Genomic DNA, 26,539 nt, shown 5'->3' with positions numbered 1-26,539 from the left:
TAACAAATACCTTTTAATTTTAATTTAACAATTTACGACTAACCGAAATTTTAATTCATTTTTTTTTTTCAATTTGTTAAGATGATACCAATTCATGTGAGCTCAATAGTTTACAACCGTAATCATTACTTTTTGGAGGTGCAAGATATTTTCTCCTATCGGCATCGGTCACAGTATCAGATTATTTGCTGACTATCGGTAACATTTTGGTTTATTTCTTTAAAATTTGTTGGCTTTTGTAAACATATACATTTGGAATACATTTTATTATTCGACAACTGGCTTTAGCGATTTCGGGTCACGACTGATATGTTATTTGTTATTTGCTTGCCAAAATATCGATATACAAAAAAGCAACATTTAGCTATGAAAACAGAGCATTCTGTCATCCTTAGAGGTCACATTCAGGAAACATTTTGTTTACTTTTGCAACTATTACATTATTATTATTATTATTGTAATTCATATTGTTACAATTCACGTGACGTTGCATAACAAATAGACGGTGATCGAATGTGAAGCGCTTCGTTTCAGGAAGGGGTATGTAATGTACTCAAATCATATGTTCCTGTGGTCCAAACACGTTGTGTGCGCTTTTATGAACAGTGAGAGCAAAAACTATTGGAATACCGAATATCATTTGGTTTGTGAGGCAATTGCTTAAGTATTTGAGAGATCATCTACTTTTATTTAACGGCTGAATTATAATATTGGGTTTTGGTTTTTTAGTAATGTTACTGCAATCCCACTGGATGAAAAAAAAACAATGTCTGTGTATGTTTGTTAACACAATCGCTGCCAGATCCGGTCTTGATTATACCTTATCTTAATCGGAAAGTAAACATGAAGTGTGCGTTTAGAATATTAATAATAAGACCGGCTAGTGGCACAATGTACTTTTTAGTCAAATGGCTAATTTACTGCGTCATATTAATAATTGAGTCCGTATACAAGTCCAGTTCTCAGATATGAATGCTATGAAAATCGCGCATAAGAAGTTAATATAGGCAGTTTATCTAGGGTTTAAATGAATATAACTATGACCGAATTATACACATTGACGTCATTCATGAAAAATACATGTGTACGGATTAACAACATAAACATACATCTGTCTTACGTTTTTAAATTTAATATCATACAAAGAAACTGTAGTCTGCTGACAATTTGCTAAAATATAATATTGGAACCATTTATTCCATTTATGTAGGGCTTATTATCCGATTCAACGAGAAACATCTGAAGCGTAGATATTTAATAATATGACTTTTAAATGATTTTTTAAAAACAACTGATTTGTCCTCTGTCGTCACGTACAATGACTTGGAAATTACAGAGCTCTTTTTGTAAAGGACTTGTCTTTATTAGGATTGAGGAATGAGAGAAATGTTTTTGTACATAAACTACAAAAAATTCTATTTGTTTTCCTTTTCGTTTTTCAAGATAAAAGCTTTTGTTTCTACATATGTTAATGTCCTATGATAATTTTGTTTTCTATAAAGCTATTAATATGAATGATCTGATTACGAGAAAATGCCTTTAAGATCCGCTGTATGTTTGACCTTCAGTATTATAGTTTGATTACATTGTATTTCCTATATTCCAAGATTAATGGAACAATTTTACGACTAAGATTTTTTTAATCATAAGTTTTTGACTTTTACCCTGGTAGATGAAAATTGTCCAATTTATAGCAAGTGTCGTTTCAAAACAATTATAATTTTTATTGCAAATTTGAAAGCGGCCTAAATGGGTTAATATTCTCATCGTTTATGTATCTCTACATGTAGAACATTCAATTCATCACACACAGTATGTACAAAATACAAAAATGCCTAAACTTTGGGAGCACTTGAAGGCCCCATTAATTTTGCTATGCTATATATGATGCTCACATTGTGACTAATCCATCAATATTTTGATTATTCTATGACTGCGGATAAGTAGCTTAACTTATTAAAATTGGACTAAAATTTGGTTAAAAACAATAATTTACATACAAATACATAAATTTGCGGGATAAGGGAATGATGCTGTCGATCTAGGAGATGCTGAGGAATGTCCGGGTCTGGGTCCGATAGTTTCTTTCATATGAGATGTTAAGTTCTTCACTAGCTCTCATTTGTTTCATTTAACTGCTGCCGAAGCGGCTTTCGCAAGCGTTCGCGACTTTCGCTTCTTCAACTTGGTCTTCACTTTGCGAACCAGACTGACGGTGTCTAACGATATGCCGCCGGCAGTGGTCGGTTTGTTGATCTGCACGGAGCTGCTGTTGCGGCGATATTGCACAGCGTTATCATCGTCAACGACGGTAGTTGGACCACTCTTGAGGTGCACCAAACCAGCGTGACGCATCCGCCTCGATACTCCGCCAGCACTTCCAGCCACTGTGTTGCTGACTATCGATTGTTGAACTGCAGTCACCACAATGCCGCCAGTCTTAAATTTGCTAGCTGTTCGTCCCCCGGCGGACTGTTGTTGCAAGCCAACTGCAGATGCATTGTTCATTTGTTCGGTGCCCTTGAATATCAGTCGTTGCATTTGAGTCATTTGCTGTTTCTGTGCCGCGTTATTGTTGCCGCCAGAGCATCCAGTGTTGTTGCGTGTGCGCGAAAATCGCGTTACCAGCTGCGTTGTCTCTGCAATCTTGATAATGCTCGACTTGCGCTTGCCTTTCCCAGTACTCGCAACCACTTCACTATCGCTGGCGGTTTTTGTTCCTTTTTTTGGTTTGCTGGTGCGCATCTGCACATGCGAATCGTCCAACTTGACGCTGGTGCTGGTGCCGCCCATGAGGCGAGCGTGCATTGGTTGCAACTTCTTGTGTTCCTGCTGCCACATTAGCAACTTTTGTGAGCAGGCACTGCGAAGATGTAAATTACATATTGTGAATTAGTATCGGAAATGAACAGAGAAGAAAGAGATAGGGAAGCCCCATAAGTTATTGAGAGCATCATCGCTTGTACTTAATATCGTTTTTCGATAGTTTCTGAAGTGACAAATATGTGAGCGAAATGTTGATGTGCTGGCTGAACTGAACTTTGTATTACAATTAATTCATATAATTAAAAAATCATAAAGCTCAAACCCAAGCTCATCAATGGTAGAAATTTTTAAAGAATTTAAACAGTAATCTATTGAAGCAATCTATAGATAGTATCACTCTTTACTCACTTGAATAAGTCCACTTGATCGACTTTGCGTGATCGACGTGGCGCACCTACATAAGCGGGCGGCAATGGAGTCGTTGCAGTTCCTCCTGCAGATGCCATCAGTTCCTTATTGCTAGCACCAAATACATTCTGCGCCTGTCCGCCTCCGGAACGCATCGCTGTGGCGGCAGCAGCAGCTGATGCCATTACGTTAGCCAACTGAGGATGTGCTTTGCATTGATTGCCCTTGTACCAGGCGAGAGGTCTGTTCTCTGGCTCGCCGTGTGCTCCCGTCCATATCTTTTTCTTCAATGACAACTTCAATTGCAAGTCGTCAGCGTTTCCACCATTTCTTTGCTGGGCAAGCGGTATAAAATTGCTAGGTACATTGCTACAATAAAGAGAATATTAGTCAGGCATAGTTTTGTATTTTTGAAACATCACGGCAACAAACATTGAATAGATTTGTAATAGAACCGAAACATGAATCGAACAGTAAATAGAACTAACCGATTCCGAAACAGGGCAATTTATACAAACAGGTAAAAAGTTTCTTGGTTCATAATGAAATACTAAAGTAAACTGTTTCTTTTAGCATTCGGGTTCGAATAGCATGAAGAGAGGTTCATATCCTCTTTCTTTTCGAACGTTACTCACCGTCGTGGAGGCGCCCTGTATATCTTCACCGACGGCTTGGGCTCTCGAGCAAAGAAATTTGGCCTGGCATGGCCGCTTTCCTGATTGAGATTGTGCCAGGAGTAAGTGCGTCGAGCAGCAGGAGAAATTGCATGGCCTGTTTTCACTTGACTCACGCCCTCTTGTTGCTCGGGTGCTGTACGTGGCGTCAACTTATAGATTTCCAAGGTCTTAACGCCACCGGGCCCAGTTATCTTCGATGGTGTTGTCACGATCAACTCAGGCGGCATATGATGGTGAACCGCTTTCGGTTTCTTCACTACCATATCACCGATTTCCTCGATATAGCGTCGCTGCAACTCGCTCTGAAGTAATGTGTGACGCAATGGCGCCACTGCCCCGAATCCCTCTTTACCTGTTGGCGAAAGCTCCTCATCATCTGTGGAGAAATGCAAGTCTGACCCCGGATCGGTGGTAGGCAAGTCAAGTGCTGTGCGCGCTACTTCGCCACGTTTCTTCAAGGGCTTGCTACGTACTCGCTGCCGTCGATTCTAAAATATATGAATATCGTTAGTGTTCCAGGAGCATTATGTAAGTCTATGTAACACGATAAACCAGAGGACATCATGTGAAAATAGGATGTGTATTAATTTACGTAGCGGAATAATTTCATACATTTATACCCTTAAAGCAAATATACATAAGTGTATCGATTTAACGATTTTTGTTGTCGATTCTAAATCCGAAATTCAAACTGATGAAAGTTGTGTGACCCTAAAAAATTGCAAGCGTGTCAGATGTTAAGATACCTTATTCTTACGACGGAAAATAAAAATTCTTCTGTTTGCCAACCAAAGTCGCAAGTTGCGATCGATTCGCGTTTTGCGATTAATCGTCTTCGATTTGCCTTTTTCGATAGGCATGAATTTCTTTTTCTTGATTTTCTTACGAGAGGATTGCTGCTTACTGGTTTGCTTGCTATCGCTATTAACATCCGTAGCTATATCCGATGATGACTGAGATACATTGCTCTCTGAACTGTCGAGGAGTTCTGTGTTCGATGGCCGTGTCGACTTAATTGTGGTTATTTGAACATGTGTATTGCTTGTTCCCACATTTTCATTGAGTGAACTTAGAGCCACTTCACCACCCGTCATACGCTTGTTGCTAATCGCTGTCTTGCATCCCAATTTATGACGACGACGCTTGAGTCGTGCCAGTGCTTTGAATTTCCGTTGGAGAACCGGGGAAAAGTAGATTTGGTCCAGAACGTGCATCACTTTATGCATTCGGCGAACACGAAACTAATGATGGTTGTGCACGAAAGCATTGATGACATACATATGCGACTGTGCATTAGGATAGACTCGATTTAGATGGCTCAACTAAATTGCATGATTTGTTAGGATATTTTTTTTTAGCTTCTCTGGATTAGAAACAGACTAAATCTAGAATGCAATTGAGCCAAGCCTTCTAAATGCGGATACTTGAGGTGTGAACCAAACGAGAAAAAAAACACCTACCTTACGAATCTCATTCATGACCTCAGGCGAACTGGGCGGCGCACGGATTGGTGCACAACAAGGACCTTCCAGGTCTGAAGCAGCTATTGAATGCTTGCCTTCATTGTCGGAACTGGAACTGCAGTTGCCCTCGTCACTAAATTATAAACAGAAGATGTGTTATTACAAATTTGAGGTAATTCGATATATGTCAAGTCTTAGATGTTTTGATTGACAAGATGGTATATTTTATACTCTATGGTATAATGTAAAAAATATAGTATATCAATATATCAAATATATAGCCATTTATACATTTTTTTATATTTGTTTGGTCTATTAATTTGGTAAACTTGATCCGTGTTGAGTGGTATATTTTATACGAAATAGTATATCGATATACCAAATATATAGTCATAGGTATATTTTAATATTTATTCGGTCAATTAATTTGGTATGTTTTAAGGGTGTATATCGCAGTCGAGCACACTTGTCTGTAGGTTTAAACTTGTTTTGAGTTTTAATTATCTCCTTAGATCCGTTTTACCTGACATTTTATTACATTACTGTAAACTTAACGTATAGAAAATTTTTGTATATCTGAATCTTATATATAAATTGTGCTTATCACGCTGTGCACTAAAATCTTACAAGTGCTATACATAATCTGAAATACTTACCTGGAGTAATCCGATAATGGAATATTTAACGGTTCATCGGCACTTGAGCCTTCGCGCATCAGTCTTTCAATTATTTTGGAGCGTAGTCTTTCCTGTTGTTTGAGTAAATTTAAAATCTATTGTAAATGTTAATTCATTAGGATTAGTGAAAAAAATACAGAGTTTCCAAAAAAATTAAAAGAAAAAATAAAATAAAAACAAATTATATGAATACACATTAATAAAATTGTTGTGGTTGGCAAAGCTGTCTGAAAACATAAAAAAAATAATACTATGAATAATAATCTCTAACTACATCAATTGTTTTTTAGACGAGAATTTTATTTTACAGTACACGACAAACTACAAAAATCGTACTTAGGCAATTAAAATAAAAAAACAATTGTGAGCAAATGAATTATGAATGTGCGTTTCGATGCTGTGCTGTAGATGCTTACTCTAAACATACAATAGTTTTATACTTAAATATATGTATACGTTTGTACATATATCTACATATATATATATATATAGATAGAAATATAAATATATATTTATAGAGATATGTTTCGAGTTTGATACATAAAGTGTTAATTGGTAACTCTAGTATTTTGAAAAAAAATTAGAAAAACTGCGATGAACGATAGACAGCATTCAAATTCAATATTTGGCAACATTTGTTTTCGTTAATATTTGACATAGGATTGGATTATATATAACCTGAAGCCAATGCTAAACGCACATTCAATCTTCAAGATATGGTTGTGTCAGGAATATAGTCAACCATATAGATTAGCTAAATATAAAAGTCCAAACACACTTCTGATATAGTAAAAATAGACGAGTGAGATTCTTATTTTTTTTTTTGTTGGCACCATCAATACTGCTAAACTGTACTTTAGCTATAAATAATATTTAGAGCGGGCCAACCAAAATTAGTATGAACAATATTTACTAATAATTAAAAGGTGCCGCTTAAACAAACGGTTTAGCAGAATTCGAACAAGGAAAGCGATATATCGAAACTATCGAGGGTTTGTTTGTTTGAAGCATCGCAAAAATCGATGTTTTGGCAACACTAAAACACAACATTTCTAAATTTACAACAAAAAGCGGTTAGCTGGCGATATGTTCAGTGTAACGAGAATGGAAATCGTTTCCTAGGAGACACTTTTCTCCACAGAACGTTTCACTTTGATCTTGTTGTCGCTTAGAATACATCCCTGATCAGCCATTTTTTGTAATTTCAATGCTTTCTGCTCGCGTTTCTCGCGTTTTCTTATCTTTTTAATTTGCTTAAATAATTTAGCATGTCGCTTTACTTTGTTCGGATTTTCATCACAATAGTCCAATAAAGTCTCACAAAATGCACGGCCCATGTGCTCATAATCCTGTCAACAAAAAAACGAATTTGTAACTATTGATGTACTATCGCATACGATATCGCATACCTGTGTGTTAAAATGAGTTCCTTTTCGCGAGCCCAGCGAGGATCCGCCAAAAGAAGCCTCGATTGTATAGCTGTTTGTAATGCCAAGCATCCAGACAACAATGCGTCCAGTGCCTTCTTTACTTCGCTGAATTTTAAATTTGCAACTTTCAAACGAAAACTGGCGAACAACACAAAAACATTAAACGATAACAAAAAAAAAAAGGTAGCTAAAGATCTTAAGCCCACCCGATCAGCGCTGTTTTTGTGCAGCATCAAGGGAAAGACCTGCTCGGTAAGTCTCTTCTCCGGATTGCGTTTATTTTCACAGCCATATATAAATATATTGTGCTTGCGTGAATGGGCGTGCATATCACAATACATGGCAACTCCGCATTCTTCAATCAGTCTGAAAACGTAGATGGAAGATGTGTGATCAAGTAAAATCTTAAACAAATGCAATACAAAATAGGAATTACCTTCTAATCATGGCTTTTGTATACCAAATCGATGGATATGTCTCTCGAATAACAGTTCGATACTGACGATTCAAGTCTTTACCAGTTAGCGAATTTCGAGTGTTTCCCACAATAACACCATCAGGGTTCAACATCGGCACCAGTTTGAAAATAAATTTATGACGCAAGCGTTTGGCAACCGTTGTGTCGCCAGTTATAAAGTCCATCAAACCCTTCATCATCCAGGACGATGGCGTCTCACTGGGATGAACACGAGCCGACACCACTATTGATTTCTTGCGCTGTCAATGGAATGGTTTTTGGTAAACAATTATTCCAAAAGGAGTGCCGATAATGATCATTCCACTTACGCGCATTATATCCTCATTATTGGATGGTGCCGTGACGGTGAGATAATATACATTATTGCCAGCTAGTGTGCGACAAAGAAGCCGGAGCTTACAAAATTTGGATTTTACCGGATGTCGCTGTATCTCCATTAGATAGTCCTATTAACGAGATAGTACAAATTGAATGTGATTATATTTTAGGTTTTTTTAGTGTTCTGAACATACTTGTAGATCGCTGTAGGTGTAAGGATAACTGTGGGCAAAATACACTGTGTCATCATCGTGCTCAAACTCGATGGTGAATGTCAATGTGTAGCTTGAATTGTCCTCATCCTCCTCATTAGTGTTATTGCTTCTACAAATGAATATTGAAGTCGTTATTAATTGTTGATGGAAGTGGAAAACTATCGATGTTTTTGTTTGGTTTAATCGATAGTTTGCCAACTCCAACCGTATGTAAATACTTACTCATCATCATTGCGATAGTATGAAATGTTATTGCCACATCGACGCCATCCTTCGCTCTTCTCTTTAGCACCCAGCGTTGAGTACATGACGGGTCGCATGCCATCATTGTAAAGACTATCCGACTTGACCAGATTCACAATGGAAAAGCGATACAACATGTTGCGATGCGTGCGTCTAACGCGAAAATAGAACCACTGTTTGGATCGGCTCGTATAGAGATCGGGCCGTAAATATAGTTCATAGTAGGTGGGCGTGATCTGCACTGCTTTAGCTAAGTTGCCGGACTCAAAGCGTGACTCAAACTCCAGACTATCGTATTCCTCGGCGTTCATTGGATGGCAGTTGGTCACAAATTTGGCACCACCCACGGCTGAGCGACTAAACTGCATTTGGGGAATATCATTGGAAATGGGTTGAGATTGAAACGATGATGTGGTTTCATTAGTACTATCGATATCTGGACTGGGCGGCGGCGACTTATCGTTGCTTAGTTCAACAAAGGTGCTGCTAGTATTGATGCTTTTTGTACTTAAATGCGATAACCCCAAAATATCTGACGAACACGTTACAGGCTCAAATCCGCGTCGTCGCCCTCTTGCAACAGCTGCAACTGCTGCCGCCATGCTCACCGTTTGTTTGGGCGATGAGGATTGAGCCAGTTGTCCTGTTGCTTCAGGCATTTTATTTTCAGAAGCTGAGGGCAATTTGAGTTTAAGTATTCGTCTGTATAGACACATTAAATATATGTACGTGTTATACATAAGTATGTTCAAATATACAGTTTCCATTTCAAAAATATTAATATTCATTTCATTTCTATTCATAAATGTACAAAACCTAAAATATTATATACTGATATATATCAATCAAATAACTATTTATATTAAAGTTTGCTTGCTAAGAGGAACAGCATTGTATGCTCTAAAGTCTTGGTAAATTTTAAATATTTAAAAAAAATTCAAATTAATGAAAATTCAAGATTAAGAAGAAAATCGTTGTTTTGAAGTTTTTCTTTCCAGAATACTAATTCTGTGTTTTGTGCCTATGCTAAGAAAAGTTTAGTCTAACATATCTATCTTGGCATAAAATACATAAATGCCTTGGTGTTGGTCTGTACTTTAGAGTGTCATCTTTCATCGGCTATCTTACATGGTAGGACGCTCTCGGTTTCATCTCCCACTAGAGTATCCGTCTCAGATACAGAGCTTGAACTGGTGCTGGGAAGTTTATCAGCACCACCGGCCAGACGACCAGATGAGCACTCGCTATCGCTCATCAATATATCATCGAGAACATTATGATTATGCTCTGCTTCACCATCGATGGCAGCATTGCATTTCTTGGTTGGATTTGATTGGGATTTGTCGCTGGTGGTTAAGCGGGAGGGGATTTGGAAAGCAGCTTCCAAACGCGATATGTTTGATTTAGGGATTCGAAAAGGTGTCACAGCATATCTGTTATTCTGTACCTTGCTTGATGTTGAGTTGCAAGTGGTTGCTGGAGGCTGCTGTTGCTGCTGTTGGGTCTGCGGCTGATCATTCTCGATGATCTTGTCGATGATCATCGTCTTGGGCACTTTTTTGCCAAACTCACTGAGCACGTAATAAGGGGAAGCCGGCTTGTATTCAGTACTATTGCTAGTCCAAATATCTTCGATATCGCTGGATTCTTGGGGGGCAGTATTTGTGCCAAAGCATTTTTTCTTGCTTTCACTGAGATTGGAAGGACAGTTGAGAGTTGTTTGCTCGCCTACTTGTCTTGTCTCTTTGCCCTCGCCACTTGTGTCGCCGTCATCGTCTTCTTCATCTTGCGAGTTGCTCGTCGAGCGATCGTCGACGCTATTCAATATCTTCGATATGCTATTCAATTGACCCTTTGTATTTCGCATCGTCATTCGTCGACTGAGTGGTGTGAAATCGTTTCTCGAGTCTGAAGAATCATCGGAATCTTCGCTAGACTTATCCTCAGCTTTGGATTTGACATTTGAGTTTTCCTGTTTCGATTGTTGAAAGTCATTTAAACAATTAAAGGAGAGCATGTCCCTACTATGAGTATGTATAACAAACCAACTCTGGCCCAACCCAAAATGTCAAATTAATTTGTGCCGACGGTGCATGCTGGCAAAAATGTACAAAGATATGGCAGATGGCATATGAACTACTCACATAGTTGACGGCACTTATAGGACAATAAGTGAACACAATAATACCATTTTCCTCTCCTACAGGACGCGGCTTCAGCTCATTGCCTGTTGGCACATTAAGTGGTTCTGCTTGGGGCGGAACATAGGGAATGTGTACAACTCGCTCCTCAATGACCTGGGGGGCCAGGAAACAGTCCAACAGTCCAACAGTTTAACAAATTATATTAATGCACTTGATGTTTACTCACCTGACATTCTATCGGCCATCTGGGGGCCTGCTGTGAGCAATCATTGTCCTTGTCCTTCGGCAGTGCGAAAAGATCGCGCGGTTCTTTCAGTCGTGCAATAGGTCTCAATGTCTTTTCATCAGTGTTAAGAACTAATTGATTAGTCTTCAGACCTTTCGATAGAAAATTTCCAAGGAAGCCAGCTATAAGGCATTTAATAAATTAACAACATTTCTAATGAGTAAACTCGAAATAAAAACTAAGTGCAAAGTTATATTGTTTTCAAGCTCAATTTTTATCCTAATTAGCACAGTACAAAATGTGATTGTGTTTCGATGTGTAAATACTAAAACTTGCTTTGATTAATACCCGGATTATTTACATTTAACAGATTGTTGAAAAGGCAACTTTAAATTCACATCTTTGGTACGTAGAGATCGATTCAATAGTAAATTAGTTTGTTTCGCAACAAGATTGAATTATTGAAAAGACAAAGTTAATGTTATTTTATATAAAATAGGTGGGAAATTTCTTTCACATGGCGAAATTCTTCTCAATGCGTATACGAGATTTGTGCACTGTCATGGTCAATTTTCATAGGGCAACGTATTTAACAATTGTTTTATGGGAAATATCGGCACGATCGAGTTGTGAATTCTTAGTGTTGTTTCGAACCGTAAAAGTTTGTTATGTACCTTTCAATTGAATGCGAAAGATAGTGATTGCAGAGTTGTATTAGCAATTGTTTTTATTAATGTTGACATTCAATTTTGTAACTGAAAAGATTGTAAACCTTTCGAAGTAATGTGTTATTATAGATATAATTAATTTACACTTTTCATATATTCACTTTGTTTACTACAGACGTATTGTTTTTTGTATTGCCTTTGTTATCATAGTAACACGTCTCATCGACATTAACATATTTATGTGATGAGCTAATTTGAACACTGTTCAGTGTTACCAATAGTTGTCTTACCAGCAAAGACTCCAATGTATTGGTTTTGTTTATTTGATTTTCCGTATTTTCACCTGTTAACAGCACAAGCAAAGTGCACTTTTCGAATTGCACAAACCGAACGCGCTAAAAGTGTCAACGGTATGTTCGAAATGTGTGTTTGTACACAAACTTATTTGACGATTTGAAAAAGAAAGCATAAAAATGCGAAAAAAAAACTAAATACTTTGTGAGGCCCAATTCTCGAGAAATAATTTTTTACTAATTGCTGTCGTCGAGATGGTGCGACGTTGCTGCTTTCTGGTTGCTGGTTGTTCGCTGTTTGCTGTTGACTAAAACAGAGAATTGTTTGAATATGTTGAATGTTTCATTCGAGGCAGCAGCAGAAGCAGCAGCTAGCCTCTCGTCGTCAATATGTACAATTGTAGCTATCATCTCTCCTCAACCCCTTGCCAAATGGCGTTTTCTCCTCATTGCCCCCACAGTGGCCAACGGGGCTAAAGAAGAAGCAAAATGAGAAGCAACGCCATCAAGTAGCAGTGAATATTATTTATTGTCGATGAGGAGAGCCGCTGCCACAGAGCAATATAATAACAGAAGCAGCAGCGAAGCTTTCATTTTTGCACTTGCACCGGTAAGAAGCATTCGATTCGATTCGATTCGACAATTTTGCGAGCTTTCCTTTCTCCTTGCCTCGGAGCAGTCGATGGCAGCTTTTGGCAATTAAACATAAACAAACACATTGATGCCAGAGAATCTATTGAAATATCTGTTCGAAACAAGCGAAAAACACTCATACATATATACAGACGATCGTACGTACATCAAATGTACATGTGGAAGAGTAATTCAAATAATGAATGATGCGTGAATAGTTTCATTAATCAATGTCTCTAAAATCAATCAAAATAGTGCAAGTCGAGCGATCTTACGGTACTTTATTTCCTTTCTTTTGGATATTAATACTATTTACCTAATAAATTCCAAACTTCTCTGAACAATGAACATCCGATATGCATTTTAAGACTAGACTTCTAAAATTCGCCAGAAATATTAATTCACAATAAATTCGTAGCAAATGTGCATTTAAGACGAGCGATATTCTGTTGCTTTTATTTCTTTTCTTTTTGATATACATAAATGTAAATTCCCTATACCAAATAAATACCAAACTTTTTTAAACAGTTAAGACTTGGGTTTAAAAATCGGATTCAGTCGGGAATATCAATGTACAATATTTTCGTAGCTAATGTACAATTAAGGCAAAGGATATTATGATACTCTACTTCCCTTTTTTTGAATATAAGTACCAAATACCAAATAAATACCAAACATCCGATATGTATGTTAAACTGTTATTCTCAAATTCGACAGAAATATTAATGTATAATAATTTCGTATTTAATGTATCGTGTATGTAGCTACATTGTTTGTTTTAATATGCACTTTGACACATTTTATGGACGTACATGTGTGTAAGATATGAGTATTTTTGCATTCGTAAAAATGTGTATGTACATACATACATATATGTACATAAATATATATGTATGTCTGTATATATCACTTTCCACCCAGAGCAATGTTCGCATGATGTGTGCTTGCTTCGGGTTATATTGATAAATATTTATTATACATATGCATACATACATACATATAGTATGTACGTACTGTCAGAAATGTATTCAGGTACATACATACATACATATATGTATGTGAGAATGACTGCTGCGTGCATACTACATACATATTTATGAACATGTACATTTTTATGGATGTTCATATATAGCCACATTTTGGGTTCATTCACATCGCCTCCGTACGTACATACGTACATACATATGTATGTAAGTGTGTATGTATGTATGTGGTTGGTAACAAGGTAAACTTAAAGGTGCCAAGACGGCGCATTTTCCTCCTCCTGTGAAATTGCAACCAATAGAAATAAAACTTTGGCTGTACAGCAGAGAGACATCACTCATATGCCAACAATATTCGTGCTATAATTATTTTGCTGCAATTAATTTATATATGTTCATTTCGTGCTTCTAAAGCATTTTTCATTGAATCTAAGACGTTGATGTTTTATTAGCTGTTCTCCTTTTCAAATTATGCGAATTGTGCTAAAGAGTCCGTGAATTGCACACAGTTTATATTATGAAAGATTCTTGAAATGCAGCCAGTCATTGAAATGTGGATGAGAAATGTAATAATTCAATGATCTAATGTAATTCAATTTAACAATCTTGAAAGTGATGAACCTTTGATATTATTACTGCTTACTATTGCATTTATTTTGTGTTATATCTATCATATCAACAAGAGAAAGTTCGTCATCAGCAATCAATATTTTGTTGGACAAGCTTTCGACAAATCGTTGTGGACATAAAGTTGTTTATTTGCCAACTATGTAGGTTTATTGAACACACATTAATTCGAATTGAACAGGTAGAAATTAAAACCTAGTTGGGTCGGCTTACCAATATTGCCAATGCCTAATTGCCTCAGAAAACAATTCACCCCAATAAGATAGTGTGTTAATTTTGTTTGGATTGTTGTCATAACAGCGCGACAACAACAACATTTTGCAATGAGTAAAGCATTCCTTCACTCAACAGCAACAACAACAACAACACTAAAAACAACAACAACTATACAAATGCCAATCTACTAAATGTTCTCCACATATTTACCTTCTTTTCCAGATCGATTTTGGTGAAGCAAATCATTGCTAGCTAGAGCTACATTTTGGAACAACTACGATTTGGTATGAATCTCAGATAGCAACAACAACAACATCAATAACAACAACAACAAAACTACCGTGGTGCCCTTAACACAATCAACTTGAACAATTTAGAAATTAAGCAATGTGAGTATTAGTTGATTAGTTTTTCTTGGAAGTATAAATAATAAGTATTTCTTAGAATATTTGGGAATGGACGGAAACCAAACTAATTATTTTCATGTTTCACATTGTAGGTAGAAGTGTAATAAAGTTGTGTGGTTATTTTATATTCCCTCAAAAGAATATATTAATATAAATAATATTATATTATCATAGTTTCACTTCCTATATGTTGCTGTCTCAAAGATAAACGAAGATTATTTTGTTGGCCTGGTCGAATTATCTTGTAAAATCTAGAACCAATTTTAAATTTTCTCAACCTTTTCTAGTCAAGTTTCACATGCACAGTTAATGAACGGAATATCGAAATATATACACAACTTATAGCTAGTGAGAGGATGAATTTAAGAGCAACCTTGAATCAAATGTCGTGTAAAAAAAAGAAAGCTGGTAACATTGAAAACTTTTGATTGAATATTACCTCCATTGGATGCTGTTAGTGTGCAAACAGGAAACAGTTGAGCCTGCAAGTATTGAACACGACCGCCGCTGAATCCGTTCATATCCATCATGAATATTACTCGTTAGTGGTTATTTTATGCACAACAAAAAAAAAGGGGAAAAAAACTTCCAAGCATTGAACACAATAATTGTATTAACTTCTTGTCAACTTCTCATCATTATTTGTGGCCACATTCAAAAAATCCATTGCAGTTGCAGGTTGCAGATTGCAGATGATACGATACAAAGACGAAAGACAAAAGAAAAAAAATCCCGTCTACTCTTGTAGTAGGTTCATTTACATTCCACTCTTATACTCGTCCGTCTACTAGCGGCGTTTTATGCGGCATTTCGTCGCGTTGTGCAAAATCGAACTGAGTCGTTTGTCGTCGTTCTGAGCCATTGAGGTCGCACACTAAAATCGGCAACTGTTATAAACAAATAAACAAACAAACAAAGACAAGCTAGTCGCTATCGTTGCCTACTATTCTCTGTTCTGTTCTGTTCTCTGTTCTCAGTTCCAAGACGAAGTACAAGGTAGACCTACTCTACTCGAGTCTGTAGTTTGATTTACGCTCTAAATGTGAAACACAAAAACCAAAAAAAAACCCAAAATAAGTATATGCACTACCAACCAAGCAGCCAACCAGCCTTGGATACCTTGGTTGGTAATCGCTTTGCCATAAACTACGTTGTACAAATAATGGTTGGCGCCTCACGCCCCCCCGCTCCTCGCTCCTCGCACCCGGCCACGCTGCCACCTTCGACCGCGATTGGGGTTCAAATCGACGCCACGTACGACAAATCTGATGCCATCAATTAATTTGTCAAACAAAACAGAAAACAAAACTCTGATGTATGTCAATTTCTGGGTGTACCACACAACTATGAACAGCGATCGTGTTTCGATTCGATGCTGCGATGCTGCTTTTGCTTTTGCTTTTGGACATATACCAAACAGGTGTCGCGACAATTTGCTAGCTAAAGTGTCAGCCAGGCAGGCAGGCAGGCAGGCAAGCAAATCGTCCCCAGCAGAGGCAGCAGCATCGCAATTATATCACCCAAGAGCAGGCGGCAATGATCTTGATCACAATATTTATGTATTTTCTATTTTGGCACGCTGCTGTCGTGGCTCTCAAGGTTAGCGTGTTTAAGAGAAAATTCTTATATGTAACATTTGTTTACTGAATTGGCCCAATGTAGCCAATTTGTACGATTTGTATACCAAGTACAATTTCATCGGCTGCAACCGGGTATACTATAATCTCGGCTAATCTCTTTTGGAATCCATTGTATTCTATATCCTATTATTGTTCTACAATTTGTTGATGCTTCTAATGAATAACATTTCGCGATAGTAGACTTCATATTAATCCCTTTCTGGGGAATGCAGAAAAATTCTTGCCTTAAATTTGACCACAAAGTATCTCAAAGATTTTTCAGTTTACACGAAAATTTCCACTTTACAACAATTTTGAATTGCAAAATCAATTTTTGTGATTTTGAAATAGCTTCGGACAGCCGACGACGACAAACGCTAAAGCAATTTAAGATATTTAAGAAATCGATGGTCGAGCTATTATTGCCTACAGTGATTGCCGTCTATTTGTTATTGAATTCTCTACATTTGAAAATTTGAAGCGCAATGCATGTCGTCGAAACGGTTTAGCCAAGACACTCGAATACAAAATATCCTGTAACTATAATCTTAAGTAATACTAAAAAAGGAAATTTGTATTTAATTTGTAATGAAATGTGGCGTTGAACTCTATCACTATGAATGCGATTTTTATTTTCTGATCATCATCATCTAATTTATAGCATCTTCTCAAGACAGAATATGAATTGTAGCTCATTGCCGTCAACAATGCTCTGCAAATCCCTTGGGATTTTTGACAATTGCTTTTCAAAACATTTAAGCAAAATGTTTTCATTTAAGAAATGTCACAATTTTATTTTTAAACTCATTTTATGAGTCGCGCGACAATTTATTGCTCACATCTGTCCAATGGTTACTGCAATGGGGTTCCATGAAGTACCAAATTGGCAACATCGTCCCACATTGAAGTCGCTTTTCGGATCAGAGGCGATTCCCGAGCGTATAGAGAGACCAAGTCAGCACTCTGGTCGATAGCTGCTTGTAGCAGTGATGCCAATAAATCTTCTTACAAAAAATATTGCTACAGTGAAGTGGTGCTGACTATAAAATACCTGTTCGCATTTGTCTTACAAATTTCAATTCACAAAGTTCGTTCCAAGTTGAGTTTAAAGCTAATGGGTAATTTCGTTTGTTTATTTAATGGTAATTCGATTTCTTAAATTATTTTAAATATGCATAGGTATTTTTGCTCTTATATAACATTAAAAAATGCACATTTATGACACAAAGCTAAAAAGTCTTCTACATGAATGTAAAAATGGATAAGTCAGATATATGTATGTAATATGTAAGATTACAAATGCAAGGATACATCAAAAACTTAAAAATATCTTTTGAGAAATTGACTGTAGTTGTCACAAAACTAAAATGTACACAACTTATTAGAGATGCAGATCACATACTGCACTTTTAAAGAATTTCAGATCAGTTGCTATGAATGAAATCATGAACAAAAGAAGAAACTATGTGGCAAAAAAGTGCATCAAAGTAATAGCTAATATTTAATGATAAATAATATTTAATGACGATCGCAACCAATACTCTCTGCTTCATCTACATTACAAATCTACACTGAAAATGTGCGTACTTGTATTTAATACGATAAACCAGCAATTTGCAGCTATGCCATCAAAAACCAGTTCAGTTTTTTTATGTTCAGCCAAATAAACGAGGAACAACGTGTCAGTGTGTTAAACTGAAGAAATAATAAAAAAAAGAAAAGTAACAAAAAAAAAAAATTTTTTTTAACCACAAATGTCGAGTATAAGTTTGACAATGTCTGTGCTTTGAAATTAGTAATTGCAAATAATGTTCACAAGATGGACATGAATATAAATGAAATAATTCAAAGTAAGTTTTGAGTTTCTGTGATACACTACCAATATTAGTAATTTGCTTAAAGCTTTTTTAAAAGTTTGCATAGATTTAATTATTTCCGATATACTGTATAAGTCGAATATGTACAGTAAACTACATAAATTCTGTGTTCTTAGTTATCAAAAATATTTATTGAGCTTATCATACCAGAGGCGATGCTTAAATAAACTACCCTAGAATGCGGTGAAACACAGATTTGCTTTGTTAAAAACAATAAGGAGGGCTACAGTCGACTATAAAATACCATTTTTGAATAAAAAATATACCGAATAAATACTAAATTATACCGCATATAATATTTGATATATCGTTGAGGTACACTACATTCGAAATATACCAAAGACGTAAAAATATACCAGATTGTCACACAGAAGTATTTCAAAAATAACTTATACAATTTTTTTCGATCGCAATTAAATTCTCAATCAATCAAATATTATAGAAATTATTTTCTGTTCCAAAATTCAGACAAGTCTATATATCTATATTGTCACGACTGTTGACGCTGATCAAGAATATACTTCATGGGGTCGGAGATACCTCCATTTGCCTGTCACATACATTTCATAGACCCACAAAGTTATAATACCATCCTATGGTATGGGTGGCGGGTACAAAAATACCAAACACCATGTGCTTAGTCATTTTCTGCTGGCAGCCATTGTAAGGGGAAATACCCTTTGTACTTTTGGATACTATTTATGGTACACTTCGCTGTACTGTTTGTATAATTGATTGACTTGGATATTTTTAATTGTTATTCAGCATTCACACGGTTGGTTACATAAGTGTTTTGTATTCTGCTTACGACTGTAACTTTCTTTCTGGTCTTCGCATTTGTTGTTGCTTTAAATACAAGTTTAAAAAATGTTTGCGAAAGTTTTGTTTGCTTACAAATAGGGTGAAAAGATCTCGATGTCGCAATCTCTTATCAAAAACAATTTAAGAATTTGTTTGGTCAAATGCATTCACAAACTGTTGCACATTGTAAAACGGATTCAAATAATTTCTAATTTAGGACACGCTTGAATAAATTTAAAATATTGCGAATATGATTTTCATGAACTTTGTGCTTTACGCTCTCCCTTCGGTCATAATTCAACTAGCATAAATATTTAATAAATAAATTCGAACTTACCATCGCACTGCTTCTGATATTGTGATTCAATGTTTTCATGTGCCGCCCTCGCCGCCCAATTGTCCTTGGCGCACTTCTGCATGTTGTTCCGTTGATCCTGCCCAGAATCCACGACGCTCTCCTCGTCGCACAAATGTTTGCTTCTATCGAATTCTGTACGAGTAAAAATTTATGGTTACGATTAGCTGAACAATTTTTAAATTCGTGTTGGTTTTTTTGTTTTCAAACGTATTTTCTCGTGTTCATATCAAACTTGTATTCTGCCTGTGTATGTGTGTTGACAACAGATAATCTCTTGGCCTGCTCTGAATTCAGAATTCTGTTCAAAAAAATAAATTTGTCAATTGTTCCCCAACACACTTTGATGTTGGTTTTGAATTTTCGGCTCTTATTTAAAGCAAGTTTATTTGATTTTAGTTGAAACCATATTGTATCTAATTATAATGTCCCTCGATAGTCCTTGTTTTATAAATATTTCAACTTGTAATCCTTCTAAAGTGTCCTATTCTTGTACTAAATTAGATAAACGAATCATCTTAGACATTACGATATTTCAAATGTTTCTTTATTAAAAGATGATAACAATGTACAGAACATTAAACTTATCCATGTAACTTAAAGATATATTTTTGGAATATCTAAAGACGCCCCTCGACAGAAATTTCGTAAAAGAATTTTGGAGTAAGAGCTGAAGAGAACTATTTACCGTATTTGATACATATTGTTTCATAGTCCGCAGTCTTTTTCGCGTCTTTGACGACTGAAATAATTGTGAAAGTCTATTTATAGATATCGACTACGTCAGCAGGCCAACTGCTAAACCGATTCCATTTGTTTGGTCGATAACTACTGCACAAGCGACAACAACGGCCAACAGCCAACAACCAAAAGTAGCAGCAACAAAAAACAATAACAATAGCAACGGCAACGGCAACGGCAATGGCGAATAAACATATTGGTGTCAGAGAGTCTTCGGCTCAGTTTAAACAGCATTGTAACTCTAAAACTAAAACTCTTCAATAAGTGGCCGCAATCAATTTAATAGTGGCAGAATTTTACATTAATTTACCGCATATCCATCCGTGTATTTTCAGTTAATTACTGCCGATTTTAAACTGCCGATTTTTGACTGACAATAAAACAAACAATTAATAAACGAAAGAACCAAAAACCAAAAACAAATAAACAAAGCAAAATGGGACGAAAAATTACGGTAGCTGTGTCAACTCTAAACCAATGGGCACTCGACTTTGAAGGAAACATGGTCCGAATTCTGCAATCCGTATTGGAAGCCAAGGATATGGGAGCCAGCTATCGAACTGGACCAGAGTTGGAAATCTGGTAAGTAGAATGCTTATTTATTGATGATACACTTTGGACAACAAATTAATTGAAATGTGTGAATAGAAAATCTAGCATGACTAATTCTTATAACATATGTTTAATCTCTTTAAAGAAGAGTCAAGATAGTATGCGTATTAATTTGTTGTCTGACTGATAGAGTTATCAGTACTAAAGTGAATATAAAAATAAAATACAGTTGATTTTAGATGATACAATGTTTAATGACACAAAAAAACAAAAGTTAAAATTATAATTTCTGTATTAACTGAATGCTCGAGACTAACGATCGCTCGGAGAAAGATTCGCAGCGTTGGGGCTGCAAATGGAAAACTGTTGTTCATCTCGCAAACCGGCAATCCATTCGACGATTTGCTTAAAGACGACATCGTCGACCTTTTCGATGATGCGCACATTCGAGGGAAACTTGGTCTCCTCCCTCAAATGATCGAGCACCATTTGGCCGCGGGTGTGTGTGCCATTTAGTTCGACTGTTGCGTGCCAAAAGCTGTCTTTCCTGACAAATTGCTTGTCAAAGAGCCATGTGGCTACGATTAGAGCATCGCATGGATTCCAATTATCGAAGCCATATTGTTGCATGGGCATCCATTGTGCTGTCTCGACCTCGGTTAGCATTTTGATGGCAAGATGGTTAAGGACTGCGCTACGTTTACCAAAATCGTCCAATCGCCAGTTCTATAAATAGAAACACACAAAAATGCTACAACACAACAAATACCACACAACACAACGAAACAATAATAACTTCTTACAATCGATATATTAAAATAGTCCTTGGTGCATGCCTCCCATGGCAATATGGTAATTGGACAGCGTGTCTTTAATAATACCGCATGAGCTGCCTCGGGATCGGAGTGAAAATTGAATTCGGCTGCGCGTGATGAATTACCCATTCCTTGATAGTTGCCACCCATTATGTAGATATCCTTGATGTTCCCTCCAAATTGCTCCCCATACATTGTGTAGCCCAGTGCCAAATTTGTCAGTGGCCCAACCATGATTATCGTTATTTGCTGCGGCCTTTCTTCGCACAGATCTCGAATGGCGTTCACCGCATGCTTCGACTCCACAAACGTGGACACATCTTGCAGGTCGGTGTCTTTCAGGCAATCCCCAAATCCATCGCATCCATGAAAGTACTTCTTGTCAACGTTGTTGCAAATTATTGGTTCAACTGCACCCAGATAAATGGGAATCTACGAAGAAAGAATAACAAATGATTATCTTTATAATTAGAGAATAAACAAAGCTACATATATCACTTTATGATATTTCGTCTACATATTTCACTGCAATTATAAGTACAATAAATCGACATTGTAAAGCTTCAAAGATCGAGTGCAAAATAATTTTACCACACCTAATGAATTTTTGTAATGGAAAAAAAAAACAAGTAAGAAAGCATCAGTGAAGTGTGCTTGACTGTACTCATTGCGGTATTATTCTTATAATATAATAAACCGCAAAAATATTAAAATATACCGAATGCTATATTTGGTATATTGATATAGTACTACATTCAAAGACATAGAGTGCGACGTACAGTCAGACATGGCTACATCGTCTCGGCTGTCGACGCTGATCAAGAATATATACACTTCATAGAGTCGGAGATACCTTCTTGTGGCTTTTATAGTTTTACTTTTGTGTGTTATAATTGTTGTTCATAAAAACAACTTGGTTATATAATAACATTTATTGTTTAACAAGTGAATTATGTTTGTGTCTAGTTAGTGTCTGGGAATACGAATACGTCCTCAAAACAATAAAAAAATTTGCTAAAGTCTTTAAGCTTAAAGTTGTTTATAGAGCTAACATACAAATAGAAGATATGATTGTCACCTATATAAAAAAGAAAATGGCTTAAATCTTTATGTAAAAATATTATTGAATGAAACATATGACTTTCCCTAATTCTATAGATTATTATTCTATATTGTTCATATTGTGGAAAGAATAAAAGATTCTGGGTATGTTTTACTGATTTTTCAGCTGTCCTACAACTCTTTATTATAAAGGAACTATCTATTGACCAAAAATCTGTTTATTTTGTTATCGAATTTTAAGCTAATGTTAACTGTTGTAATAATATCTAACAAATTTATTTTTGTTAATTTAACTTTACAAAGAAAAGTTGAATATATTTATATACTAAAAATTTATATATGGTAGAAATATATTTATTTATGGTATTATACTTATATAGTATAAATATACGTATATAGTATATATTATATTCAGTAGTGTAGTACAAAAAAAATTGCACGAAGGCAAAAGTATTTGCTACTACATAAATACATATATGTATGATATATATATTGTAATTCTGGGTTTGAGTACTTACATCTTCCCTGGAGCTAACTTTGAGTATGCGTCTCATATTGCGGGCCGCATTCTCGCAGGTTGTGTTACCACATCCAGTGACAGTCACAGCCAAGAGCTTGAGGTGACCGGCTTTCTCGGCGTGGAGCAGCAAGAGAAGCGCCCACGCATCGTCACTCCCGCCATCGCAGTCGAGTATTGCAAATCTGGCAGTTGGATTAACGTTGCTGCTCATGGTGATGATGATGATGGTGACGCTGGTGATGATGATGATGATGATGACAGGCAGCAGGCAGCAGCAGCAAAAGGCACGGAGGAGTGTGTTCGCATTGATATGTGTGAAACGACTGAAACTGAAGTAATAACAAGAGTCGTCGGTTGATAACATTGATCAACACTATAAAGTTTCATTGATTACACCCTGACTGTGGTTATTCTACTTATGTATTTGTGTCAAGAAATGTTTAGTATTTTAATCAGACTCGACGTCGACATCGACAACGACATCGACATCGACGGTGCCGCGTATCAATGTTTCTATGTCAGCTGTCCAACAGACTGAATGTCGATTTGTTGTTTGAAATGATTTTGATGCCTTAATGCAATTCTTTTACTAAACTAACACGATGTTATTTTCTTTTCCTTTTCGTAGCATTTATTTTTATGTAATTCCATATACATAAGGTTCTCTGCTGCAGCTATTCGTGATAAGAACATAAAAACTAAATGTGTTTGAAAGCGGATACTTTATGTACATACATATTATTTTGCACACCCGGTCATGGTACGATTTCTTTTATTTTTAATCACTCAATCGTCGAGATCTTTCGTTTTTATTTTTTTGTGAGTTATTTTTGTTTGGTTTTTTTATTATAAACTGTAATCTTTCAATCTTTCTCATAGATTACAACTTCATGAATCTATGTTCATGCATAAGCTGATTACTTATCAGCCGCGTCACGTAAATTTTGTGTGAGTTATCGCCTAGCAAATCGCTGTTGATAGCGTCTGAGTTCTCAGCGATTACTTTTATTTACACACATTTATATCCACACACGTGCATAAGTATGGACGAGTGTGCAAATGAACACATTATTATTAAATTGAAGCTCAAAACTATATATGCAATTTGCATACATCACATTCGAGGAGAGTCTGAATAATGTTAATAAATGATGCACTCTTTTCCTTATGACAGCAATGTTTGTACTTACGATTTGATCGAGATTGTTATACCTATTCTCTCGGTTTACTCATCGCAACAAAACAGCTGATTTCGTTTGTTTACCTTCTGCGGAAAGACGAAAGTCTATGACGAACTATCGATAACTTGTTATAGATCAATAATTTAGTATTTGGAAAAACATTTTCAAATATGTAACGATTTATATTTCGAACTTACTTAAATTTCAAGAAACTCTTTTCTATTGATCTGAAATTGATTTTCAGACAAAATTGATCTTCTCTACACAGACTATTTTCAGATGGCAGCGTATATTATATTTATCTAAAGTCACGTCTGCCAAAATAAAAAGATATTCATCAACTATGTCGGAAATTTTTCTGACAGCCCTCTGTGTACTACATAGCAGACAACAGCTGACTTATACCCGGATACTTAAGAAGTACAATGGTATAATCACTTAATAACACTATGAACACACACGCATAGATATAAACATACATACATATGTGAGGAATGGGGTATTTTCGACCTAAAGAAATCTTGTAACTTTGTGTGTTATAATTCTTTATTATTGTATTCATTGCATATTATCACATATGTGAATAATAATAAGAATAATCGAAGTCCTTCCTCCTTAGAATAATTTCAATATGTAGGGAAACATTTTAGTATTTGACATTTTATACATAAACAGATTTAAAGAAAAACAATATAAGCAACATATTATATACAAGTATGTGTTTTTAGAGTCAAAAGTATTTACAAAAAGTTACCTGAACTAATTGCAAAAGATCGGGTATTTTGAAGTCCATCACAGTGGTCGACTTAAGCTTAATTTGTTTTGTGTATATGCTAGTTTGTGGTGTTGGTGATCATGAATGTCTGTACTTATGTATGACACAATTCAGTCCAGTTGTAGGCGGAAAATAAATAACATGCATACAAATTTAAAAATAATTATATGTATGAATAGATGTGCTGTTGCTCAATGTATATGTATGTATGTACTGTAGCCAATCTTTCAATGAATGCTGTGTGTACTTAAATAAGATATTCTCACTTGGAATTGCACTTCTTGTTTTGCGATTAGAACCATAATGTGAAACATTAAAGAACGAAGTGTAGTGTTGACCAATATTAAATATACACATATTTATGTCTTAGGATGTCTAATGTAAATATTAGAAATGCAGAATGTATGTAACAAATTGCAGTAGTAAATACATAAGAAATATGACTATCAATTTTTCTCTTAAAGTTATTTTGCAATTTGCAGTTTAAGTTATAATTATAATTAACGCCAACAAACATTTTTTACTAAGATATAAACAATTTGGCTTTCTTAACGTCCTCAAATTAACAAAATTATAACAAATTTTATTATTTTATGTACATAATAAAGTATGTAAAATATTGTGCTTTAAGTTTAGTCAGCAAAATATATCTAGTCAACTGTTGGTTTACATATGTATGTATGTAAATATGTAGATATGTATATATTGTTGACATTCGAAAATGTAAAGCTCCAGACTGTTTGGCTGCCAAATTTTGTAGCACTATAAAACCACAGACGACAGCTGACTATTATATTTTTTGCTTGATATTTTGGAGCAGATCATTTTTATACCCGCTACCCATAGGGTAGAAGGGTATTATAACCTTGTGCCTGCATGTAACAAGGAGAAAAAGTCATCTCCGATCCTATAAAATATATATTCCTGAACAGTGTCAATAACTAAGACGATATACACTCCTAGATATCATAGACTATAAGAGATAGAGATATAATAGTTTTTCCCACAGCACTTTTTATGTTTGCACACAGATCAATGTATGTTTCAAATTGTTGCCACGCCCCCGGAAACAAAAATGTAATATCTAGTGTTATTAAGGTATATAATGATTTTTAAAAATTTGGTTGCGATTCGATAAAAACTGTAGAAGTTATTTAAGATATACTTTTGTACTCTCTCTGATATACGTTGTACTCGACGATTTTTTTTCAATCTAGTACTATATAGATATACCAAATATATCCTTCGATATATTTTCGGTATATTAATATGGTATATTTTCAGAATAATACCAGTCTGTTTTGCTTTTATTCGAAATGGATAGCAGATGCCTTATAGTCGAGTACACACGACTGTAGCTTTATTATTT

General features: G+C 35.7%; 3 protein-coding genes across 13 annotated transcripts in view; 1 reads left to right on the top strand and 2 right to left on the bottom strand.

Annotated features, from left to right (window-relative positions):
* The first annotated feature begins 375 nt into the window (after positions 1-375).
* Positions 376-26,539, top strand: part of LOC132797021 (glutamine-dependent NAD(+) synthetase) — a 30,393-nt gene continuing 4,229 nt past the window's right edge. Inside the window, exons 1-3 of the mRNA XM_060808436.1 lie at positions 376-540; positions 14,688-14,854; positions 20,601-20,847. Coding sequence (XP_060664419.1) covers positions 20,702-20,847 — 146 coding nt within the window. The 5' untranslated portion in view covers positions 376-540; positions 14,688-14,854; positions 20,601-20,701. The remainder of the gene's footprint in view (positions 541-14,687; positions 14,855-20,600; positions 20,848-26,539) is intronic.
* On the bottom strand, positions 1,688-19,775 carry LOC132797018 (cytosolic carboxypeptidase Nna1). 10 transcript variants are annotated; one of them, XR_009633620.1, is made up of 18 exons: positions 15,312-15,713; positions 11,046-11,227; positions 10,820-10,972; positions 10,123-10,647; positions 8,655-9,037; positions 8,412-8,541; positions 8,208-8,345; positions 7,858-8,138; positions 7,628-7,787; positions 7,401-7,559; positions 7,175-7,340; positions 5,971-6,088; positions 5,312-5,447; positions 4,598-5,092; positions 3,810-4,339; positions 3,175-3,543; positions 2,001-2,863; positions 1,688-1,933 (listed from the first exon to the last, which is right to left on the bottom strand). XR_009633620.1 is itself a non-coding variant. In XM_060808427.1 (17 exons), exons 1-17 carry the CDS (start codon positions 19,586-19,588, stop codon positions 2,128-2,130), a joined length of 4,743 nt encoding a protein of 1,580 aa, XP_060664410.1. In that variant the 5' UTR covers positions 19,589-19,775; the 3' UTR covers positions 1,688-2,127. The 10 variants fall into 10 exon arrangements, 9 of the variants coding, with proteins under 9 accessions (XP_060664410.1, XP_060664409.1, XP_060664411.1 ...); XM_060808427.1 differs by lacking the exon at positions 15,312-15,713 and adding an exon at positions 19,507-19,775 and having other exon boundaries at positions 1,688-2,863; XM_060808426.1 differs by having other exon boundaries at positions 1,688-2,863.
* LOC132797022 (nucleoside hydrolase) lies at positions 21,051-24,571 on the bottom strand. Of its 2 annotated transcripts, none has more exons than XM_060808438.1 (4): positions 24,405-24,571; positions 23,213-23,543; positions 21,621-22,064; positions 21,051-21,543 (listed from the first exon to the last, which is right to left on the bottom strand). In XM_060808438.1, the coding sequence occupies exons 2-4, from the start codon at positions 23,423-23,425 to the stop codon at positions 21,130-21,132; spliced, it is 1,071 nt and encodes a 356-aa protein (XP_060664421.1). In that variant the 5' UTR covers positions 23,426-23,543; positions 24,405-24,571; the 3' UTR covers positions 21,051-21,129. The 2 variants fall into 2 exon arrangements, with proteins under 2 accessions (XP_060664421.1, XP_060664420.1); XM_060808437.1 differs by lacking the exon at positions 24,405-24,571 and adding an exon at positions 23,950-24,056.

This window comes from Drosophila nasuta, chromosome X (assembly GCF_023558535.2).
Source record: "Drosophila nasuta strain 15112-1781.00 chromosome X, ASM2355853v1, whole genome shotgun sequence".
Taxonomy (NCBI): Eukaryota; Metazoa; Arthropoda; class Insecta; order Diptera; family Drosophilidae; genus Drosophila; species Drosophila nasuta.
Note: the sequence above shows the minus strand (reverse complement) of the source record. Positions and strands in the feature narration are given on the sequence as shown.

Coding starts and splice junctions, on each gene's coding strand:
- LOC132797018 (XM_060808426.1), bottom strand. CDS start 15,402: ATGATGGATATGAACGGATTCAGCGGCGGTCGTGTTCAATACTTGCAG. Junction 5,448..5,970: donor CCATTATCGGATTACTCCAG/GTAAGTATTTCA, acceptor TTTATAATTTAG/TGACGAGGGCAACTGCAGTT. Junction 5,093..5,311: donor TCATGAATGAGATTCGTAAG/GTAGGTGTTTTT, acceptor AACCATCATTAG/TTTCGTGTTCGCCGAATGCA.
- LOC132797022 (XM_060808438.1), bottom strand. CDS start 23,425: ATGAGCAGCAACGTTAATCCAACTGCCAGATTTGCAATACTCGACTGC. Junction 22,065..23,212: donor AAGTTAGCTCCAGGGAAGAT/GTAAGTACTCAA, acceptor CTTTCTTCGTAG/ATTCCCATTTATCTGGGTGC. Junction 21,544..21,620: donor ACTATTTTAATATATCGATT/GTAAGAAGTTAT, acceptor TTCTATTTATAG/AACTGGCGATTGGACGATTT.